This window comes from Triplophysa rosa, linkage group LG4 (assembly GCF_024868665.1).
Source record: "Triplophysa rosa linkage group LG4, Trosa_1v2, whole genome shotgun sequence".
Taxonomy (NCBI): Eukaryota; Metazoa; Chordata; class Actinopteri; order Cypriniformes; family Nemacheilidae; genus Triplophysa; species Triplophysa rosa.
The window spans coordinates 16,585,030-16,605,983 of NC_079893.1; the positions used below are offsets into that span (position 1 = coordinate 16,585,030).

The following is a 20,954-nucleotide window of genomic DNA, read 5'->3' on the forward strand; positions in this document are numbered from 1 at the left end:
AACGTCTGCCCCAGCATACTGGAAGCAGGCATTGTGTCCGTCCCCCTCCTCGATGAGTGTGTTGCACCCATGAGAACAGCGGGACAAGCCACGCTGGAGAAATTTGCTCTTTTAGAAAAGGAAATTGCTCGAACACCTCCGGAACTGCCGAGACGCCCAGGGGAGAGTCACTGCAGGAAGGGACCGTCCGCTGTCCACGTCGTAGATTCCAGCAGAAAGAATGATCACCCAGATCATAGAGAAGCTCACCAGATGCGTAGGCTCTGAAGAACAAAAGGTGAATGAATGAGCACGCTGGCTTCCCTCTTATACCCGGACATCCGGGGAGGAGCCCGGCATGCAAATTTCATTCACCAATTTTCATTGGCCTTTTCTAAATACTCAGAAGATGATAGGTTCTCAAGACAAACCCCATTCTGTCGGTTCGACACAACGTCGAGAGACCGACAGAAAGGGAACCATGCTTATTCCTTAAGCAAGTTTTTGCATGTCTTACGAAGAGAAAACACGTTTCTCGTCCATTTCCGTGCGTGGCCTCGAGCACACATGGGATCTTTTTTAAAGGGACACTCCACCCAAAAACGAAAATTCGGTTATGGATTACTCACCCGATAGTTGTTCGAAACCTGTATAAATGTATTTGTTCGGTTTAACACAAATATATTTGGTAGAATGTTAGCAACTGAAAATTCTTTGGCATCATTGACTACCATAGCAGAAAAAAATATAATGGTAGTCAAAGGTGACACTGATTTTTTTGCTTTCCTAAATCCCCAAAACATATTTTGAGTTCATCAGAATGAAAAATATGTACAATACCTAGGAAGCCAGTCAGATAAGTAAATATAGCAATATAAACGTCTTTTGGCAGTTGTTAACTTTGATTTGACACCGGAAAATAATTGGGCTAGTTTTCATTCCCTTTGGGTGGGTTTTGAGGGGTCATTGCGCTGCTTTCAGGAAGCTAGTTAGCAAGATCCCTGTGACCAGCAACAATGACAAGGTATGCTAATGTTTACACTATGACTAGCTAGAATTCTATATAATCTAGTTCAGTGATGGGACTACTTTGTATTTAAATACCTTTGAAAAAAAAAATTGTATTTTGTATTTAAATGTGTTTAATCTTAGTATTTTTGTATTTTCAAACTAAAATACTTTTTGCCAATCAACCTCTGTATTAGACTGCATGGATGGGCAGTGTTTCAAATACATCCATTTGAAATACAAAATACTATTATTTTGTAATAGTATTTTGAATTTAAATGCATTTAATCTAGTATTTTTTGTATTTATTTGTGAATAGCCTAGTTAATTCAAGAAATCAGCAGTCTAAAGAGGTTGATTGGCAAAAAGTATTTTGTATTTTGAAAATACAAAAATACAAAGACTTATTTTAAAATGATAAGTTCTACTTCTGTAGTTATTTTGGTGAAAGTAATTCAAAAGTAATACAGGAGTCATGTAACGTATTACAATTCTGAGACAGTAATATTGTAAGATAAGGGATTACTTTTAAATAACAGTAACAAGTAGTCTGTAATGTATTACAGTTTGGAAGTAACTTGCACAACACTGTTGCTAAATAAATGACATGTCAAGGGAATGTATGATTTAATTGCTGGTAAAGGTTTTCAATATTCCAGGTACGTGTTACTGTGTTTCCTGACCGTAAAGCAGCACAGTACAGTGGTCTACCCTGGTGGGTCATACTGGTGGCTATTTTACTAGGACTTCTTTTGCTGGGTCTACTGATCTTTCTGCTCTGGAAAGTAAGACCACATGACTAAACACTAAAGGGTGGTTTCCCGGACAGGGATTAGATTAGGCCAGCACTAGACTTTAGTTAAATTAAGACATTTAAGTATTTTTCACAAACAGGCCCTGCCTAAAAACATTGCCTGTTTGCATTTTTAGACAAACCAATGGTAAGAGTGTATTTTAAGATATGTCAGTGCAAACTGTTCCCTTTCTGTCGGTCTTGACGTTGGGCGAATGAAATTTGCATGCCGGACTCCGCCCCCGGATATCCGGGTATAAAAGGGAGACGGCGTGCTGCATTCATTCACCTTTTGTTCTTCGGAGCCTTCGCTCATGATTAAGAATCTTCAAGATTACAAATCTCTACTACACTGCCGGATCTTACGACGTGGTGCAGCGGACTGTCCCTTCCTGCAGCGACTTCCCCTGGGCGTCTCAGCGGTTCCAGAGGTGTTCGAGATTTCTAAAAGAGCTAATTTCTCCAGCGTGGCATGTCTCGTGGGTGCGGTACCCTCATCGAGGAGGGGGACAGGCACGATGTCTGCCTCAAGTGTCTGGGTCAACAGCACGCTGAGGCAGCCTTCGTGGACACATCTTGCCCACACTGCGGGCGGATGGCGATCCAGACGTTGTGGTCACGGGTGGCTGTCTTCTTCCGAGAACCAGCCAGCACCTCGCTTGCTTCCCGGGCCATGACGACAGTGGCTAAGGCCCGATTGTCCGCCAAGGCGAGCAGCGAGGGTGATATGGGGGCTATTGTGAGCGTAAATCTGTCAGCCAAGCGCTCGCGGACCGCTCGCACCCCGTCTCACAGTTCCCAAGAAGGCGGTTGCACACCGTCTGGATCCTCAGTCATGCATTCGGAAACGGTGCGTGATGATGATGAGATGTCGATCGCAGCATCGGAGGGTGATCTGCTGGCAACCGACCCCGATGATTCCTTGCAGCTCCCAACCATGCTTGCATAGGCTGCCCTGAGCATTGGGCTGCAGTGCACCGCACCACCTCTTCCCCAACGCTCGCGGTTGGACACATGGTACCTGGGCTCTGAGCGCGACTCCAAGCCGCGCCCAACCCCGGTTCCATTCTTCCCGGAAGTGCATGAGGAACTGAGTAAGACCTGGAACGCCACTTTTTTGGCTCGTTCATGTCAAACCAGTTCTGCCGCCCTTACTTCCCTCAATGTATGTGTTTGTATTGTGAATGTGGATGTGCAAATGTATTGTATAGCACTATGTGAAGCGACCTAAAGCTATGGAAAGGCGCTATATAAATAAAACTTCTTCTTCTTCATCTCTGGCTCAACCTGGCACAGATGAGTACCCCTGTCTCAGTCTCTGGGAGCTTGGCTCGAGCTTCCCACACCGTCACAGTGGCTACGGGAAACGATCCGTCTCGGCTACGTGATCCAATTCACCAGACGCCCGCCCAAGTTTCAGGGCATCCTCTCAACCTCAGTCAGAGGCAGGGATGCTCTCGTGCTTCGGGCCGAGGTCGCCACCCTTTTGGCGAAGGAAGCGATCGAGCTCATCCCTCTAGCCGAGATGTCCAACGGGTTTTACAGCCCGTACTTCATCGTCCCCAAAAAGGACGGGGGTTGCACCCCATTCTAGATCTGCATACCCTGAACAGGCACCTGCATAAGCTGCTGTTCAGGATGCTCAAGCAGAAGCGCATACTGGCGTTTATCAGATGTCAGGATTGATTCATGGCAATCGACCTGAAGGACGCTTACTTTCATGTCTCGATACTCCCTCGTCATCGCCCGTTCCTACGGTTCGCTTTCGAGGGTCGGGCATATCAGTATAGAGTCCTCCCTTTCGGTCTGTCCCTGTCCCCACGAGTCTTCACAAAGATCGTGGAAGCCGCCCTCACTCCCCTCAGGGAGAGAGGTGTGCAGGTACTAAACTATCTCGACGACTGGCTCATCTTGGCACACTCGCTAGATCTGTTATGTACACACAGGGACCTAGTGCTTCGGCACCTAGATCGATTGGGACTACAGGTCAACCGAGAAAAGAGCAAGCTCTCCCCTGTGCAGAGCATCCTCTTTCTTGGTATGGAACTTGACTCTGTCTCCATGACAGTGCGACTGACTACAGAGCGCGCTCAGTCAGTGTAGAACTGCCTGGAACATTTAAAGCAGTCAGCGGTCCCCTTGAAACAATTTTAGAGGCTCCTGGGACACATGGCATCCTCGGCGGGGGTAATACCCCTCGGGTTGATGCACATGAGACTGCTCCAACACTGGCTACAGAGTCAAGTTCCCTGTAGAGCGTGGTACACCAGCAGTAGGCGTATGGTCATTACGCCTCTCTGCCGACGCACCCTAACCCCTTGGTCTTCAATGACCTTTTTACGGATGGGGGTCCCTCTCGGGCAGGTTACGAGGCACGTCGTGGTGACAACAGATGCCTCCCTGCAGGGTTGAGGTGCAGTGTGCAACGGGCACGCAGTGTCGAGGTGTTGGACGGGCCCCCGCCTGCGCTGGCATATAAATTACCTAGAGTTGGTGGCTGTGCTACTTGCACTGAAGAGGCTACAACCTCTCTTGCAGGACAAGCAGGTGCTGGTCTGGACGGACTGCACAACTTCCGTAGCGTATATCAACCACCAGGGTGGCATTCGCTCATGGCAGTTAACACGACTTGCCCAACGCCTCCTCCTGTGGAGTCAACAGGTGATCCGCTCCCTGCGTGCCACACATATCCCAGGCGACCTGAACCAGACAGCTGACGCGCTCTCTCATCAGTTGACGCCTTGCGGAGAGTGGCGACTCCCTTTCTTTCTCAAGTAGACCTGTTCACCTCCCTGGACACCACCCATTGCCCGCTTTGGTACTCCCTGACCGAGGCTTCCCTCGGCACGGATGCTCTAGCGCACAGCTGGCCGCGGGACAAGCGGAACTACGCCTTCCCCCAGTGAGACTCATTGCACAGGTCAGGGAAGAGGAGCATCAAGTGCTACTAGTTGCACCGTACTGGCCCAACCGGACTTGGTTCTCGGAGCTAATGCTCTTGACGACAACTCCCCCTGCCCGATTCCCCTGACGGAGGACCTGCTCTCTCAGGGGAAGGGCACGTTATGGCATCCCAGGCCAGACCTCTGGAACCTCCATGTCTGGCCCCTGGACGGGACGAAGAGATCCTTAGTGGCCTAACCCTGGCGGTGGTAGAGACCATCACTCAGGCTAGGGCTCCGGCCACTAGGCGCCTATACGCCTACAAGTGGCGCCTCTTCTCGTCCTGGTGCTCTTCTCGAAGAGAAGACCCGGGGAGTTGCTCGATCGGGAACGTGCTGTCCTTCCTACAAGAGAGACTTGAAACTAACCTCTCCCCTTCCACACTGAAAATGTATGTAGCCGCCATTGCCGCTCATCACAACCCAGTTGCTGGAAAGTCTCTGGGACAGCACGACCTGGTCATTAGGTTTGTAAGGGGCGCGAGAAGGCGGAACCCGCCTCGTCCGCGCTCCGTACCCTCTTGGGACCATGATGTGGTCCTGGCGGGCCTCAAGAGGCCCCCCTTCGAGTTCCTCGGAGATGCCGCTCTTTCTCATCTCACGATGAAGATGGTTTCCTGATGGCGCTCGCCTCCATCAAGAGGGTAGGGGACCTGCAAGCATTCTCCGTGTCCCCTGATTGCCTAGAATTCGGGCCCGGTGATTCTCACGTGATCTTGAGACCCCGGCCTGGCTATGTGCCCAAAATTTTCACCACTCCCTTTCGGGACCAGGCGGTGAACTTGCAGGCACTCCCCACCGGGGAGGAAGACCCAACCCCATCCGTGTTGTGTCCAGTACACGCATTGCACCTCTACTTGGACCGCACGCAGAGCTTCAGGGGCTCTGATAAGCTCTTTGTCTGTTTTGGAGGTCAGCAGAAGGGGAGGGCTGTTTCCAAACAGAGATTGGCGCACTGGATTGTGGACACCGTCACGACGGTGTACCGATCCCAAGGTTGCCCGTGCCCACTGGCAGTGAGAGCTCACTCCACCCGGGGTGTAGCCTCCTCCTGGGCACTGGCTCAGGGCGCCTCACTGGCGGACATCTGCAGAGCTGCTGTTTGGGCTACGCCCAACACCTTCGCGAGGTTCTACAACCTCCGCGTAGAACCGGTATCAGCCCGCATCCTGCATGGCAACATGTAGGACCGGCAGCCGATAGGGCGTACGCCTGCGAAAGCACCTTCCCCCCTTCCTATAGGTGGGTCAGCGTGCTATTTTAGCCTCCCTTCTTCCCCCACTGGGTGAAGAACAGGCATTCCATCCATCACTGAGCAAGCACCTCCTGAGGGTCCGGGCACCAACTGAGTTGTCCACAACATAGCTCTAAACAGCACCTGGTCCTACCGGATGTTGTAACCCCCCCAATCGGGCGGTTCCGTCTGATGTATCCTCATGATTGGTTCCCACCTTGGTAACCCATGACCTCCCCTAGGTGGACCTCCACCTTGCAGTTAACTCCTTCAGTCCGCACATTTCTCCCATGAGTTCTCCCCTAAATGGCGAAGCCATGTTGGTATCTTCACTAAACTCCTCCCTACGGTAGGAAGTGGTCTCTGTAGCGCGTCCCCCATTTGAGGAAGTAGCGTTTACCCAGTGGCCTTACGGTACCAGGTGGCTTCTCGCTGTTAGACAAACAAGGCCGCCACCTATGAGGGCCGAAGGCAGGGTCTTCCTACCTTTCCAAAAGCTCTGGGACCCCTTACCTATCCACTCGTAGGGTTACAATTTCGCGGTAGCGCTCACATCTGACATGCCCAGGCCAGTCACCGTCGCTTCGCTAGAGATTGTGACGCGGCACAGCGCCATGGCGTTTTCCATAGGGACCCCATCTGTCGGTTCGACACAACGTCGAGAGACCGTCAGAAAGGGAACGTCTTGGTTACGGATGTAACCTCAGTTCCCTGATGGAGGGAACGAGACGTTGTGTCCTTTATGCCACAACGCGTGCCACCCGCTGCAGCAGTCGTGAGAGGCTCTCAGGCTCCTCAGCCAAAAGGTGAATGAATGCAGCACACCGTCTCCCTTTTATACCCAGATATCCGGGGGCGAAGTCCGGCATGCAAATTTAATTCGCCAATTTCATTGGCCTTTTCTAAACTAGTCAGAAGCTGATTCTCAAGGACAAACCCAATCTGTCGGTTCGACACAACGTCTCGTTCCTTCCATCAGGGAACTGAGGTTACATCCGTAACCAAGACGTTTTCAATTTAGACAGCTCTAACCTTTATTTTAGTCTAGGGCTAGTCTTAATCCCTGTATGGGAAACCACCCAAAGTCTTAAACGCCAATCATGTTTTTTCTTAATTGTCATATATACATATTAATAAAAAAAAACTTTGTTCCTTTTAGTGTGGTTTTTTCGGAAAAAGCAGCAAAGTCCCGGATAATGAACATAAAAAAGAGAGACTGACTTCAGATGCATAGAGGGAGACAGAATGAGAACCTCTGTTTTAGGGTAAAAGAGCCAGAAGCATTAATAATAGGATTTGCACTTGCTAAACCACTTTAGTCTGTTGCTTGTCAATGACTTTTATTGTACAAATACTGTAAATTAAAAAATGCTACAAGGAATGCATTGCAAACAGATCACATACAGTGCGAGATCTTTGTTTGGGAAAGGGGTTTATAGATGTTTTTCTCCAGACTTTTTCAGCTACAGGTGCAAGTGATTTAATTTCTGATTTAAGAGTCTGACTGTCTTGCTCTTTAAAACTTTAAAGGGACAGTTCACCCCCCAAAAATCAGATCTCATCCCCCATTTACTGCCATGGTAGTCAATGGGGGATGAGATCTGTTTGAATACTGACATTCTTCCAAATATATTCCTTTGGGTTTAGCAGAACAACTAAATTTATACAGGTTTGAAACAATCTGAAGTTGAGTAAATTACAGAATTTACATTTTTGTGTGAACTATCCCTTTAAAACTTGCATATTTCTCTTGCCTGCTTGGGTTTCTCTTTGCTTTTTGCACATAAACGTTGTACATCCAATTTCCATGCTGCATACACTCAATATATCAAAATATTTGTTTGTCATTCTTATCTTGTAAATATTCATTTTAAGGATTGTTGACATGACATTGTATTTTGGATTCTCTTTCATTCTGAACAGTGGGGATTTTTCAAACATTCAAAGTATGATGACAGCGTATCCATTTATAATTCTGTGTGAACAAAGAGAGAATTCAGGTATTATATGATAGCAACAGAGGACATAATTCCTCCAGAGAAGAAACAGTGATTGACATTGTGGAATGAGAGCGGAAGTTCCTCATTGCTTATTGCTAACCCGATTCAAACCAAACCAAAGATTATTTTCCTACTGTAAAGCCTTTAATGCAGTGGTTCTCAACTCTGGCCCACAAGATCCATTTTCCTGCCGACTTTAACCCCAACTCTGATAAAACCTGGAATAGGCACATTCAACTTAATGCGGCGCTGCGCAAATCTATCGGCGTAAGTAGTATAATCATATACCTTGTGTCAAAATTTTGATTGATTTATGACCCCCTATCAAAGTTCTGTCAACCAGTCACTCAAACGGAGACTTTTATGGCCTGTCAATCTTGATGACATTTATGTTTTATGACTGTTGTTGAGTCTCCTCTGCCCCAACCCTTCCTTCAGTGGGGTTAACTACCTACACCCCCAACCCCCCCCCCATCATTCCCTAATCAAAAAGGTGTGTTTGATTTTACTATAGTCTAATTTGTGAAAGACGGTTGTGTTTGTAAATTAGAGAGAGATAAAATAATATGTATGTGGTTTTTCATCTAAGAGTAAGTTGGCTCCAGGTTTAAGATTTTTATCATGTAAGTGAGTGAATTGAGACTTGAGGTCTGCAATCTTATCAAAGTGTGACTGTCCCCATACAATCCCAGGCAAAGTCATTTGACCAGTCAATCAAATTAGGCTGGGTTTTTTTATGATCTGTCAGTCTTGTTTGACAGTTTATATTTTATGGCTGTGTTGTTGTACCCCCTGTAGTTGTCTATCTAACCCATGGCCTGACATCCTGATGTCCTGACAACCCACTGTTTTCACACCTTAATGTGAAAACCTAGTGGGGGGTGTGGCAGTAGTTGCTTAAATACTGTTAGTTTTTTCGCTATTTAAATCAGATACTTCAATATGCGTCTTAACGTGCTACAATGGCTCTATCCAGTGCTGAGACTCCTAAAAATGTCAATGCCGGTTCGTCTACTGACGTGGGTATGGAAACGTCTTGGTTACGGATGTAACCTCAGTTCCCTGATGGAGGGAACGAGACGTTGTGTCGAGCCGACAGATGGGGTTCGCTCTTGAGAACCTATCAACTTCTGACTAGTTTAGAAAGGCCAATGAAATTGACAAATGAAATTTGCATGCCGGACTCCGCCCCCGGATATCCGGGTATAAAAGGGAGATGGCGTGCTGCATTCATTCACATTTTGGACTGAGGAGCCTGAGCATCCCTCGACCGCTGCGGTGGGCAGCCAGCGTTGTGGCAAGAAGGACACAATGTCTCGTTCCCTCCATCAGGGAACTGAGGTTACATCCATAACCAAGACGTTCCCTTTCTGTCGGTCTCTCGACGTTGTGTCGAGCCGACAGATGGGGTTCCTATGGAAAACGCCACAGTGCTGTGCCGCGTCACAATCTCTAGCGGAGCGATGCTGACTGGCCTGGGTGAGTCAGACGTGAGCGCTAGCACGAAATTGTAACCGTCCAGTGGAGAGGTAGGGGGTCCCAGAGCATTATAGCCGCTGATCCCCCTAGAGGAAGGGGGAAGGGCTTTCGCAGGCGTACGCCCTACCGGCTGCCGGTCCTACACGTTGCCCTGCAGGACGCGGGCTGACACCGGTTCCACGCGTAGGTATTAGAACCTCGCGAAGGTGTTGGGCGTAGCCCAACCTGCAGCTCTGCAGATGTCTGCCAGAGAGGTGCCCTGAGCCAGTGCCCATGAGGAGTGTGCCTCACTCCTAATGGGCAGGGGCGAACTTGAGATCGGTATGCCGTAGCGACGGCATCCACGATCCAGTGCGTCACCTCTGTTTGGAGACAGCCCTCCCCTTCTGCTGATCTCCAGAACAGACAAGAGCTGCTCAGAGCTTCTGAAGCTCTGCGTGCGGTCCAAGTAGAGGCGCAGTGCGCGTACTGGACACAACACGGATCGGGTTGGGTCTTCCTCCCCGGTGGGGAGCGCCTGCAGGTTCACCACCTGGTCTCTAGGGGTAGTGGTGGGAACTTTGGGCACGTAGCCGGACCGGGGTCTCAGGATAACGTGAGAAACACCGGGCCAGAGTTCTAGGCAATCTGTGGACATGGAGGGTGCTTGTAGGTCCCCTACCCTCTTGGAGGTGAGCGCCATCAGGAGAGCCGTCTTTATCGTGAGGTGAGAAAGAGCGGCAGCTCCGAGGGGATCGAAAGGGGGGCCTCTTGAGGCCCGCCACCTAGGTCGCAAGAGGGTACGGAGCGCGGATGAGTCGGTAGCCTTCTCGTGCCCCCTTAGGAACCTAATGACCAGGTTGTGCTGTCCCAGAGGCTTCCCAGCAACTGGGTCGTGATGAGCGGCCGTAGCGGCTACATACACTTCCAGTGTGGAGGGGGGAGAGGTTATTTTCCAGTCTCTCTTGAGGAAGGGAAAGCACGTTCCCGATCGAGCAACTCCGTGGGCCTTCTCTTCGAGAAGAGCACCAGGACGAGAAGATGCACCACTTATGGGCGTATAGACGCCTAGTGGCCGAGGCCCTAGTCTGAGTGGTGTCCCAACCCCAGGGGGTGGGCCACTCAGGATCTCCTCTTCCCGTCCAGACATGGAAGTTCCAGGGGTCTGCCTGGTATGCCGTAACGTGCCCCTTCCCCTGGGAAAGGGGGTCCTTTGCCAGGGGGATCGGCCAGGGGGGAGTTGTTGTCAAGAGCCTTAGCTCCGAGAACCAAGTCCGGTTGGGCCAATAGGGCGCAACTAGTACCACTTGATGCTCCTCTTACCTGGCCTTGCACAAGACCTGTGCAATGTGGCTCACTGGGGGGAAGACATACTTCCGCTTACCCCGCGGCCAGCTGTGCGCTAAGGTATCCATGCCGAGGGGTCCCTCGGTCAGGGAGTACCAAAGCGGGCAATGGGAGGATTCCGGGGAGGCAACAGGTCCCCCTGTGCCTGGCCGAACTGCTCCCATATGAGCCACACTGCGCAGGGATGGAGTCACCACTCTCCGCGAGGCGTCGACTGACGAGAGAGCGCGTCGGCTGTCTGGTTCAGGTCGCCTGGGATATGTGTCGCTTGCAGGGAGCTGATCACCTGCTGACTCTACAGGAGGAGGCATCGGGCGAGTTGTGTTAGCTGCCGTGAGCGAATGCCACCCTGTCGATTGATATACGCCACGGCAGTTGTGCTGTCTGACCGGACCAGCACGTGCTCGCCCTGCACGAGAGGCTGCAGCCTCTTCAGTGCAAGTAGCACAGCCAACAACTCTAGGCAGTTGATATGCCAACGCAGGCGGGGGCACGTCCACCGCCCCGACACTGCTTGCCCGTTGCACACGACACCCCACCCCTGCAGGGAGGCAACCGTCGTCACACGACGTGCCTTGCTGCCCTAGGGGGATCCTGTCCACCAAAAAGGTCATTGAAGACCAGGTGGTTGGGGTGCGTCAGCAGAGAGGCGTGATGACCATACGCCTTCTGCCGGTGTGCCACGCTCTCCAGGGAACCCGACTCAGTAGCCAGTGTTGGGGCGGTCGCATGTGCATCAACCCGAGGGGACCACCCCCACCGAGGATGCCATGTGCCCAGGAACCTCTGAATTGTTTCAGGGGGACAGCTGACTGCCTGAAGTGCTTCAGGAAGTTCAACACTGACTGACCGCGCTCTGAGTCAGTCACGCTGTCATGGGGACGGAGTCGAGTTCCATACCGAGAAAGAGGATGCTCTGCACAGGGGAGAGTTTGCTCTTTTCTCATCCTGAAGTAGGTGCCTGTTCAGGGTACACAGATCTAGCAACCCCCCTTTTTGGGGACAATATAGTATGGGCTGCAAAACCCGTTGAACATCCCGGCTAGAGGGATGAGCACGATTGCTTGCCAGAGGGGTTGTGACCCTGGCCCGAAGCACAGGAGCATCCTAACCTCTGACTGAGGTTGAAAGGATGTCCTGAACTTGAGCGGGCATCTGGTAAGTTGTATCGCGTAGCCGAGACGGATCGTATCCCGTAGCCACCGTGATGGTTTGGGGGCTCTAGTCAGGCTCCCAGGGACCGAGACAGGGGCTAGGGGTATGATCTGCTTCATCAACCTCCCAGGGGGTGGTTCGATGGCGAGCATTGCGGATCCCTTGCCGTGGGGAGGCCCCCAGAGATCGGCTCTGCTGCTTACCTGCCTGGTGATTATGTAGCACAACACACTGTTGTTTGAGAGTGCTGAGGGCTACTGATTATCCTCGACATTGGGTCTCGCCGTGACGCAACATCGAGTTGCCGAGCACCATAGTGTAGAGGGTGAGAGCGGCTGTGATAAAGACCCAGAGAGAGAAGAAACTCTTAAGAGAGTGGGCTGTTGGGACGGGGCAGGTACCGTCCCGGATCGATCACCCAGCGATGGAATGGCTGGTGTCGGGTCCGATGGTATTCTCGATCTCCCTGGGGTCTTCCCATGAGGGCCGCTTCTGCTTTCGCCATGGCTGCTGACGGGGCGATGGTCTCCTCTTCGATGTCCCTTCCCAGGGGGCAGCCTGAGTGGAGGGCACCAGAGCCGGAGGGCGTCGAAGAGGACCAGGGTTGCTGGGAAGCAGATGGTGCACGGGACTCGACGGCCGAGGCGGCCGAGTCGCGGCGAGGGAGGATATGCTTGATATCCTCTGTCTGGTTCTTTACTGTCGAGAACTGCGGCTCAACAGTATCACCAAACAGCCCCCCCTTGCGAGATGGTTGCGTCGAGAAGGCAGACCTTCTCTCTCATGGACCACTAGTGTGGACATCGCCCGACTCAAGGCCCGCGCGGTCACCTCCGGTCGCCCATAGAGCGAGGTCGGTGGTGGCGTGGAGTTCCTGCATAAGCGCTGGGTCGGTCTTACCCTCGTGGAGCTCTCTCAATGCCTTGGCCTGGCAGGAGCCATAGCGTGGAGAGAGGAGGCAGCTTGGCCCGCAGCAATTTAAGCTCTCGACACCGGAGATGCCGAGACCCTCCATGCTTTGGACGGGAGTCTAGGTTGAGCCCCCCCAGGTGGCCGCCGCCTGCGGGCACGAGTGCACCGCGGCGGCATGCTCCACTCGGGGGACATCGACGTATCCTCTAGCTGCCTTACCCTCGAGGGAAGAGAGGGTGACAGAACTTGTTTGACGTGAACGTGCCGGAAAGGGGAGTTCCAGGTCTTACTAAGTTCTTCATGCACTTCCGGTAAACACGGCACTGGGGGCGGGCGCGGCCTGGAGCCGCGCTCAAACCCGAGGCACCATGTAACCAGCCTCGAGCGCTGGGAGAGGCAGTGCGGGCACTGCAACCCAATGCTCACGGTGGTCCGGGAAAGCATGGCTGACATTTTGACTTTTGCCTCTTCCTGGGCTCGACCCCCCGAGGGAGGGAGCCCGAGGAATCATTGGAATCGAGTCGGATGGCAGTACGTCACCCCCCGATGCTGCAAGAGACATCTCATTACCACGCATCGTGTCCGAATACGTGGTTGGGGAAAATGACGGTGGGACCGTCTCCTGGGGAACGGTCAGACGAGCTAGACGAGGTGCGAACGGTCCGTGAGCCAGTGGCTGGCGTATTAACGCTCACAGTAATCCTCATATCACCCTCGCTGCTTGCCGTAGCGGGCGGCAGGGCCGTAGTCCTGCCGTCACGGAACGGGGAGCAAACAAGGTGGTGGCTGAGTCCCGTGGGAACACAGCCGCCTGTGACGCAACGTCTGAATCGTCAACCGCCCGCAGTGCGGGCAGGACGTATCCACAACGTCTGCCCCAGCGTACTGGAAGCAGACACCGTGTCCGTCCCCCTCCTCGATGAGTGTGTTGCACCCATGAGAACAGCGGGACATGCCACGCTGGAGAAATTTGCTCTTTTAGAAAAAAAAACACTCGAACACTCCTGGCACTGCCGAGACGCCCAGGGGAAGTCGCTGCAGGAAGGGACCGTCCGCTGCACCACGTCGTAAGATTCCAGCAGTAAAGTCTCGAAGTCGATTAGTGTGAAGGCTCCGAAGAACAAAAGGTGAATGAATGCAGCACGCCGTCTCCCTTTTATACCCGGATATCCGGGGGCGGAGTCCGGCATGCAAATTTCATTCGCCAATTTCATTGGCCTTTTCTAAACTAGTCAGAAGTTGATAGGTTCTCAAGAGCAAACCCCATCTGTCGGCTCGACACAACGTCGAGAGACCGACAGAAAGGGAACTGTAAATTTGACTTTTGCTCCGAGGCGTGCGGAGCGTATTCATATAACAAGTTTTATACATGAAAATGAAGAGCCTATAAAACGGGATTTTCCACTAGCCGGTAATCGCATTGGGAGTTTGAGTTTGACAAGGCGAGATGCTGTGTGTCGTTGTACAGCACCGAACAAGGGATGGAGAGGGTCGGTCTTGACCCGTGTCTATTTTTCCCGGCGCAAGATTGGGCATTGTTTTACAATTATGTTTGGAGTGACCTAAACAGATATCGCCAGGATGCAATGTTCATCGGAGAATGGTGCAGCGTGATACCCGGTGTGTGGTATCGTATGTTCGCCGACGAATGCGGAAAGAGCCCTGAAGATTCTTTGTATATATTATGTGGATTTGGTTCTGAGATAACGGATGTCAACAATGGTACAGTTTCGCCGGGTGCTGGCGTTTGTTATGATTTGAAAATTATGTTTCAGTGGAGAGATGTGTGTGTGCTTGGTGACGTTTTTACAGACATTAACAATATGTTTAAATGGTGTAAGCTGCGTGATCAGTACAACTCTGTGAGAGTTAAATTGTTTGAGCCGGAAATGGATCTGTTGACAAACAACGTCTGACACCGCCCCGTGCTACAAACCAATGAAAAGCAGCTGTTCAGAAAACCCTACAACACAACCACCGACAACTCACCATGTCCCAGGAGTCTGCAGACACATGCTATACCAGCGAACACTCACCAGCGATGTGTGAGGCCAGTACCGGGGGATCTGAAATCTCACAGCATCATTCTAGCACCGTTTGGTTGGATAAATTCTGCGCCGAGTTGGGGTATCACAACCTCACATTCATCACGACTCGTAGTCAAGACATCGCCGAGGCAGTAGGATCCCCAGATGTTGTGGATGGATGTATCGGAGAGGATGGTTTTAAAATAATAAAAGCCATCGTGGACGTTCTGATGTCATACATAGTTAACACAAAACTCAAAGACTTGTGTAACGGCTGTGAGATCGATCATCCGAGTCAGATGCAGCACTCGTGTCTATTTGAACCATCACCCTATTTCTTAGAAGGATACTTTGAAGAACTATCAAGAAAACTGTTCAACCCTCAGTTTAAACAGTATTGTTCATGCGTTAACCACCTACGGTCTAAGACCTCACCCCCAGAGAATTCAAGGGGCCGTAGAAGCTATTCTATGTGAGCTACGGGGCGAGCCCTTTATCGTGGAGAAACTTAACGAAATCACTGATAAACTCGTGGATAAGCAGTGTGAGAAAGTTGTCAACGACGCTGTGGATTTCTGGAAAAGTGGTGTTGGTAATCTCAGCGTGTGAGTGGGATGGGGAACACATGCATTTTTGGTTTTGTCAAACGTGTGTTTAAAATATATTACAAACGTGAAATAGTTAATCTTCTGTACTGTGTGATATATGATAATGTTGATAAGCGTGGTCCTTCAGACTATGTTGTATGTAATGCCAGACGTGTAAACAGTTTAAAGAATGAAATGATAGTTGTGAGAAATTTGTCGGACTCGTGGGTTCATCTGACACAGCCATGTATCACAGGTGGCGATTCATCTGTCGTGTTCATCAGAAAAGTGTTAAAAACATTGTGTGAAAATGATAATGTATTTGATGTAGCACATGCCATCGCAATATTGATACTGTTGATATATGTATAAACCTGATATCCGAGAAAAAAGGTCAGAATGAGGTCTGTGAAATTGTTGAACTTGTGAGTGACCACATGACCGATAAATATATTCTCACATGTATTCGTTTTCTTGTTTATATAGACAGTCTGTGAATGTATTTTTCTTTTTTAATTTTTTTATTGATGTATTTTCGAAAATAAAAACGTTGTTTTTAAAATAGAATGCCTTATTTATCTGCGTCTGTTGATATGACAACATGTCTGAGCTCATGAAAAAGGTTTATTACACACCTTCTAATCCAGGGCCTTTAGGTGGTAAAAAACGTTTAAAACAGGGTGTATTAAATGATGCAGGGGTTTGTCTAACTGATAAACAAATTTCAGACTGGCTATCCTCGGAGGATGCATACACTTTACATAAAGTGGCTCCTCTAAAATACAAGAGAAACAGAGTAATTGTTTACGGTGTGAACACACAGTTTCAGGCGGATTTGGTTGATATGTCTGCCTACTCCGTGGAAAACGATGGTTTAAAATTTCTGATGACATGTATCGATGTGTTTAGTAAATATGCGTGGACTCGCGTCATGAAGAACAAGTCCGGTTACGAAGTGTCAAAAGCTTTTGAGTCTATACTTGATGAAGGGATCGTCCCTTTACGTCTACAGACCGATTTAGGCCGTGAATTCTTTAATAAACAGTTTCAGGGTGTTTCTAAAAAGTATAATATTCAACATTTTGCTACATCCTCAGATTTAAAAGCCAGCATTGTTGAACGTCTTAATAGAACTCTGAAAAGTAGAATGTGGAGATATTTAACAGCCGCTAATATGAAGCGTTATGTCGATGTGTTACAAGATCTCACGCTGGGTTACAACACCAGTTGTCATAGAAGTATTAAAATGAGACCCGTGGATGTTAACAAAGCCAATGAAGCTGTGGTGTTTCAAAATCTTTACGGTCCTAGGGGAGTGCATCGTGTTAAACCTTTGTTTAAATACAAAATCGTTGATGCTTTAAATGTGCGTGCGTAGAGACCCACGGCATTCAAGAAAAAGAAGACAGACTGACATGACTGATGGTGGGTTTTATGTCGCGCTACCCTGCAATGCCTTGTTGTCAGTGTACCCACACAATACTATTTCTAATTATAGGACATGTCTAGCCAACCCGTTACGTATGAAAGGTAAATGGGAGCTTGGCATTGTTGAAATTTAATATCCTAGAACATGGTACACATTTAATACTGAAGTGGCATTTTTTAAAATAAATAACATAACCCCACTCCTCAAAGGTGTGAGTTTCAAGAAGTATACACATGATGGCGAATCCGTGATGAATCCATCACGTTACCCTATAAAAAACGGTTATTATGATGATATTGAATCTTTGGTTAGAGAGATAAACGAATCCCTTATACCACTCGCATCTTTAGGTTACAACCGTGTGGAAAACGTCTCGGTTACGTTTGTAACCTCGGTTCCCTGATGGAGGGAACGAGACGTTGTGTTGAACCGACAGATGGGGTTCGTCCCTGAGAACCAATCGCTTCCGACTACCTAGAAAAGGGCGTGCATCATTCATTCACCTTAGTTCTGAGGAGCCTGAGACCTCTCACGACTGCTGCAGAGGACAGCACGTGTTGTGGCAAGAGGACACAACGTCTCGTTCCCTCCATCAGGAAACCGAGGTTACAAACGTAACCGAGACGTTCCCTTTCTGTCGGTCTCTCGACGTTGTGTCGAACCGACAGATGGGGTTCCAATGGAAAACGCCATAACACTGTGCCCTGTCACAATCTCAACGAAGCAACGGTGACTGGCCTGGGCGTGTCAGCCGTGAACGCTACCACGAAATTGTAACCTACCAGTGGGTAGGTAGGGAGTCCCAGAGCTTTCTAGAAAGGTGGGAAGGCCCCTGCCTTCGGCCTCACAGGCGGCGGCCTTGTTTCTCTAACAGCGAGAAGCCGCCCGGAACCGTAAGGCACTGGGTAAGCGCTACNTTCGGCCTCACAGGCGGCGGCCTTGTTTCTCTAACAGCGAGAAGCCATCCGGAACCGTAAGGCACTGGGTAAGCGCTACTTCCTCAAGTGGGGGATGCGCTACAGAGACCACTTCCTACCGCAGGGAGGAGTCTAGTGGAGATGCCAACATGGTCTCACCGATGGGGAAGAACTCATGGGAAGAAAGTGCGGCTGAAGAGAAAACCGCGAGGTGGAGGTCCACCCGGGGAGGTCATGGGTTACCAAGGTGGGAACCAGCATGAAAATACATCAGACGGAACCGCCCTACTGGGGGGTTGCAACGTCTGGTAGCACTAGGTCCGGTTAGAGCTATGTAGCGAATAACTCCGGGATTCCCGGCCTAAGGGGCAGGGCTGCTCTGCCCAGCCCGCCCCAGAGGGTGCTTGCTTAGTGATGGATGGAGTGCCTGTTCTTCGCCCAGTGGGGAAAGAATGGAGGCTGAAACAGTATACTGACCCACTCGAGAGAGGGGGAAAAGAACCGAACAGGCGTACACCCTTCCAGTTGCCGGTCCTACATGTGGCCATGCAGGACGCGGGCTGACACCAGCTCTACGCGGAGGTTGTAAAACCTCGCGAAGGTGTTGGGTGTAGCCCAACCCGCAGCTCTGCAAATGTCTGCGAGAGAGGCCCCCCGTGCCAAAGCCCAAGAGGAGGCAACACCCCGGGTGGAGTGGGCCCTCACTCCTAGGGGGCACGGGCGATTTAGGGATTGGTAAACTGCCTTGACAGCGTCCACAATCCAGTGGGCCAACCTCTGCTTGGAGACAGCTCTCCCCTGTTGCTGATCTCCGAAACAGACAAAGAGCTGATCCGAGCTCCTGACGCTCTGTGTGCGGTCTAAGTAGAGGCGCAGCGCGCGTACTGGACACAACACGGACGGGGTTGGGTCTTCCTCCCCAGTGGGGAGCGCCTGTAAGTTCACCACCTGGTCCCGAAAGGGAGCAGTGGGAACCTTGGGCACGTAGCCGGGCCGAGGTCTCAGGATAACGTAAGAATCCCTGGGTCCGAATTCTAGGCAGTCAGGGGACACGGAGAAAGCCTTTAGATCCCCTACCCTCTTGATGGAGGCGAGCGCCATAAGGAGAACCGTCTTCATCGTAAGATGAAGAAGAGAGGCATCCCCTAGGGGCTCGAAGGGGGGCCTGGTGAGTCCTGTCAGGGCTACATCCAGGTCCCAAGAGGGTATGGAGCGCGGACGAGGCAGGTTACGCCTCCTCGCACCCCTTAGGAATCTAATGACCAGGTCGTGCTGTTCTAGAAACTTTCCAGCAACTGAGTTGAGATGAGTAGCAATGGCGGATACATACACTTTCAGTGTGGAGGGGGAGAGGTTAGTCTCGAGTCTCTCTTGTAGGAAGGACAGCACGGACCCGATCGCACAACTCCGTGGGTCTTCTCCTCGAGAAGCACACCAGGTCGAGAAGAGGCGCCACTTGTAGGCGTACAGTCGCACCACCGGGGGCAGACCACTCAGGATCTCCTCGTCCCGTCCAGGGGCCAGACATGGAGGTTCCAGAGGTCTGGCCTGGGATGCCATAACGTGCCCTTCCCCTGGGAAAGCAGCTCCTTCGTCAGGGGAATCGGCCAGGGGGGAAGCTGTCGTCAAGAGCATTAGCTCCGAGAACCAAGTCCGGTTGGGCCAGTGTGGCACAATGAGTAACACTTGCTGCTCCTCTTCCCTGGCCTTGCACAGGGTTTGTGCAATGAGGCTCACTGGGGCGAAGGCGTACTTCCGCTTGTCTCGCGGCCAGCTGTGCGCTAGGGCATCCGTGCCGAGGGGTCCCTTGGTCAGAGAGTACCAAAGCGGGCAATGGGTGGTTTCGAGGGAGGCAAACAGGTCTACCTGGGCCTGCCCGAACTGCACCCAAATGAGCTGGACTGCGCGGGGTGGAGTCGCCACTCTCCGCGAGGCGTAGACTGATGAGAGAGCGCGTCGGCTGTCTGGTTCAGGTCGCCTGGGATATACGTGGCACGCAGGGAGCGGATCACCTGCTGACTCCACCGGAGGAGGCGTCGGGCGAGTCGTGTTAACTGCAGTGAGCGAACGCCACCCTGACGATTGATATACGCTACTGCAGTAGTGCTGTCCAACCGGACCAGCACGTGCTTGCCCTGCACGAGAGGCTGCAGCCTCTTCAGTGCAAGTAGCACAGCCCACAACTCTAGGCAATTGATATGCCAGCGCAGGCGGGGGCCCGTCCAAAGCCCCGACAATGCGTGCCCGTTGCACACTGCACCCCAACCCTGCAGGGAGGCGTCCGTTGTCACCACGACATGCCTCGTAACCTGCGCTAGGGCTACCCCTGCCCGAAGGAAGGTCATGGAAGACCACGGGGTTAGGGTGCGTCGGCAGCGAGGCGTAATCACCATCTGCCTGCTGCCGGTGTGCCACGCTCTCCAGGGAACTCGACTCTGGAGCCAGTGTTGAAGCGGCCTCATGTGCATCAACCCGAGGGGTATCACCGCCGCCGAGGATGCCATGTGTCCCAGGAGCCTCTGAAATAGTTTCAGGGGAACCGCTGACTGCGTGAAATGATCCAGGCAGTTCAACACCGACTGGGCGCGTAATGCGGACACTCGCGCTGTCATGGTGACAGAGTTGAGTTCCACACCAAGATAGAGGATGCTCTGCACGGGGGAGAGCTTGCTCTTCTCTCGGTTGACCTGTAGTCCCAATCGATCTAGGTGCCGGAGCACCAGGTCCCTGTGTGCACACAACAGATCTCACGAGTGTGCCAAGATGAGCCAGTCGCTGAGATAGTTGAGTACCCGCACACCTCTCTCCCCTCAGGGAGAGAGGGCGGCCTCCACGATCTTCGTAAAGACTTGTGGAGACAGAGACAGACCGAAGGGGAGGACTCTGTACTGATATGCCCGACCCTCGAAAGCGAACCGTAGGAACGGGCGATGACGAGGGAGAATCGAGACATGAAAGTAAGCGTCCTTCAGGTCGATTGCCATGAACCAATCCTGACATCTGACAGATGCCAGGATGCGCTTCTGCGCGAGCATCCTGAACGGCAGCTTGTGCAGGTGTCTGTTCAGGGTACGCAGATCTAGGATGGGGCGCACCCCCCCCGCCTTTTTTGGGGATGATGAAGTAAGGGCTGTAAAACCCCTTGGACATCTTGGCTGAGGGGACG

The 20,954-nt window shown here is 51.4% G+C and overlaps 2 protein-coding genes across 4 annotated transcripts in view; one reads left to right on the top strand and one right to left on the bottom strand.

Annotated features, from left to right (window-relative positions):
* itga6b (integrin, alpha 6b) overlaps positions 1-8,109 on the top strand; it is a 315,524-nt gene extending 307,415 nt beyond the window's left edge. For all 3 annotated transcript variants that reach the window (XM_057330982.1, XM_057330984.1, XM_057330983.1), the window contains 2 exons: positions 1,647-1,772; positions 7,116-8,109. In XM_057330982.1, coding sequence (XP_057186965.1) covers positions 1,647-1,772; positions 7,116-7,190 — 201 coding nt within the window. In that variant the 3' untranslated portion in view covers positions 7,191-8,109. The remainder of the gene's footprint in view (positions 1-1,646; positions 1,773-7,115) is intronic.
* Positions 8,110-8,218: 109 nt separating this feature from the next.
* Positions 8,219-17,756, bottom strand: LOC130552612 (uncharacterized). Its single transcript, XM_057330998.1, has 2 exons — positions 17,522-17,756; positions 8,219-17,409 (listed from the first exon to the last, which is right to left on the bottom strand). The coding sequence occupies exon 2, from the start codon at positions 10,562-10,564 to the stop codon at positions 9,626-9,628; it is 939 nt and encodes a 312-aa protein (XP_057186981.1). The 5' UTR covers positions 10,565-17,409; positions 17,522-17,756; the 3' UTR covers positions 8,219-9,625.
* Positions 17,757-20,954: the final 3,198 nt, after the last annotated feature.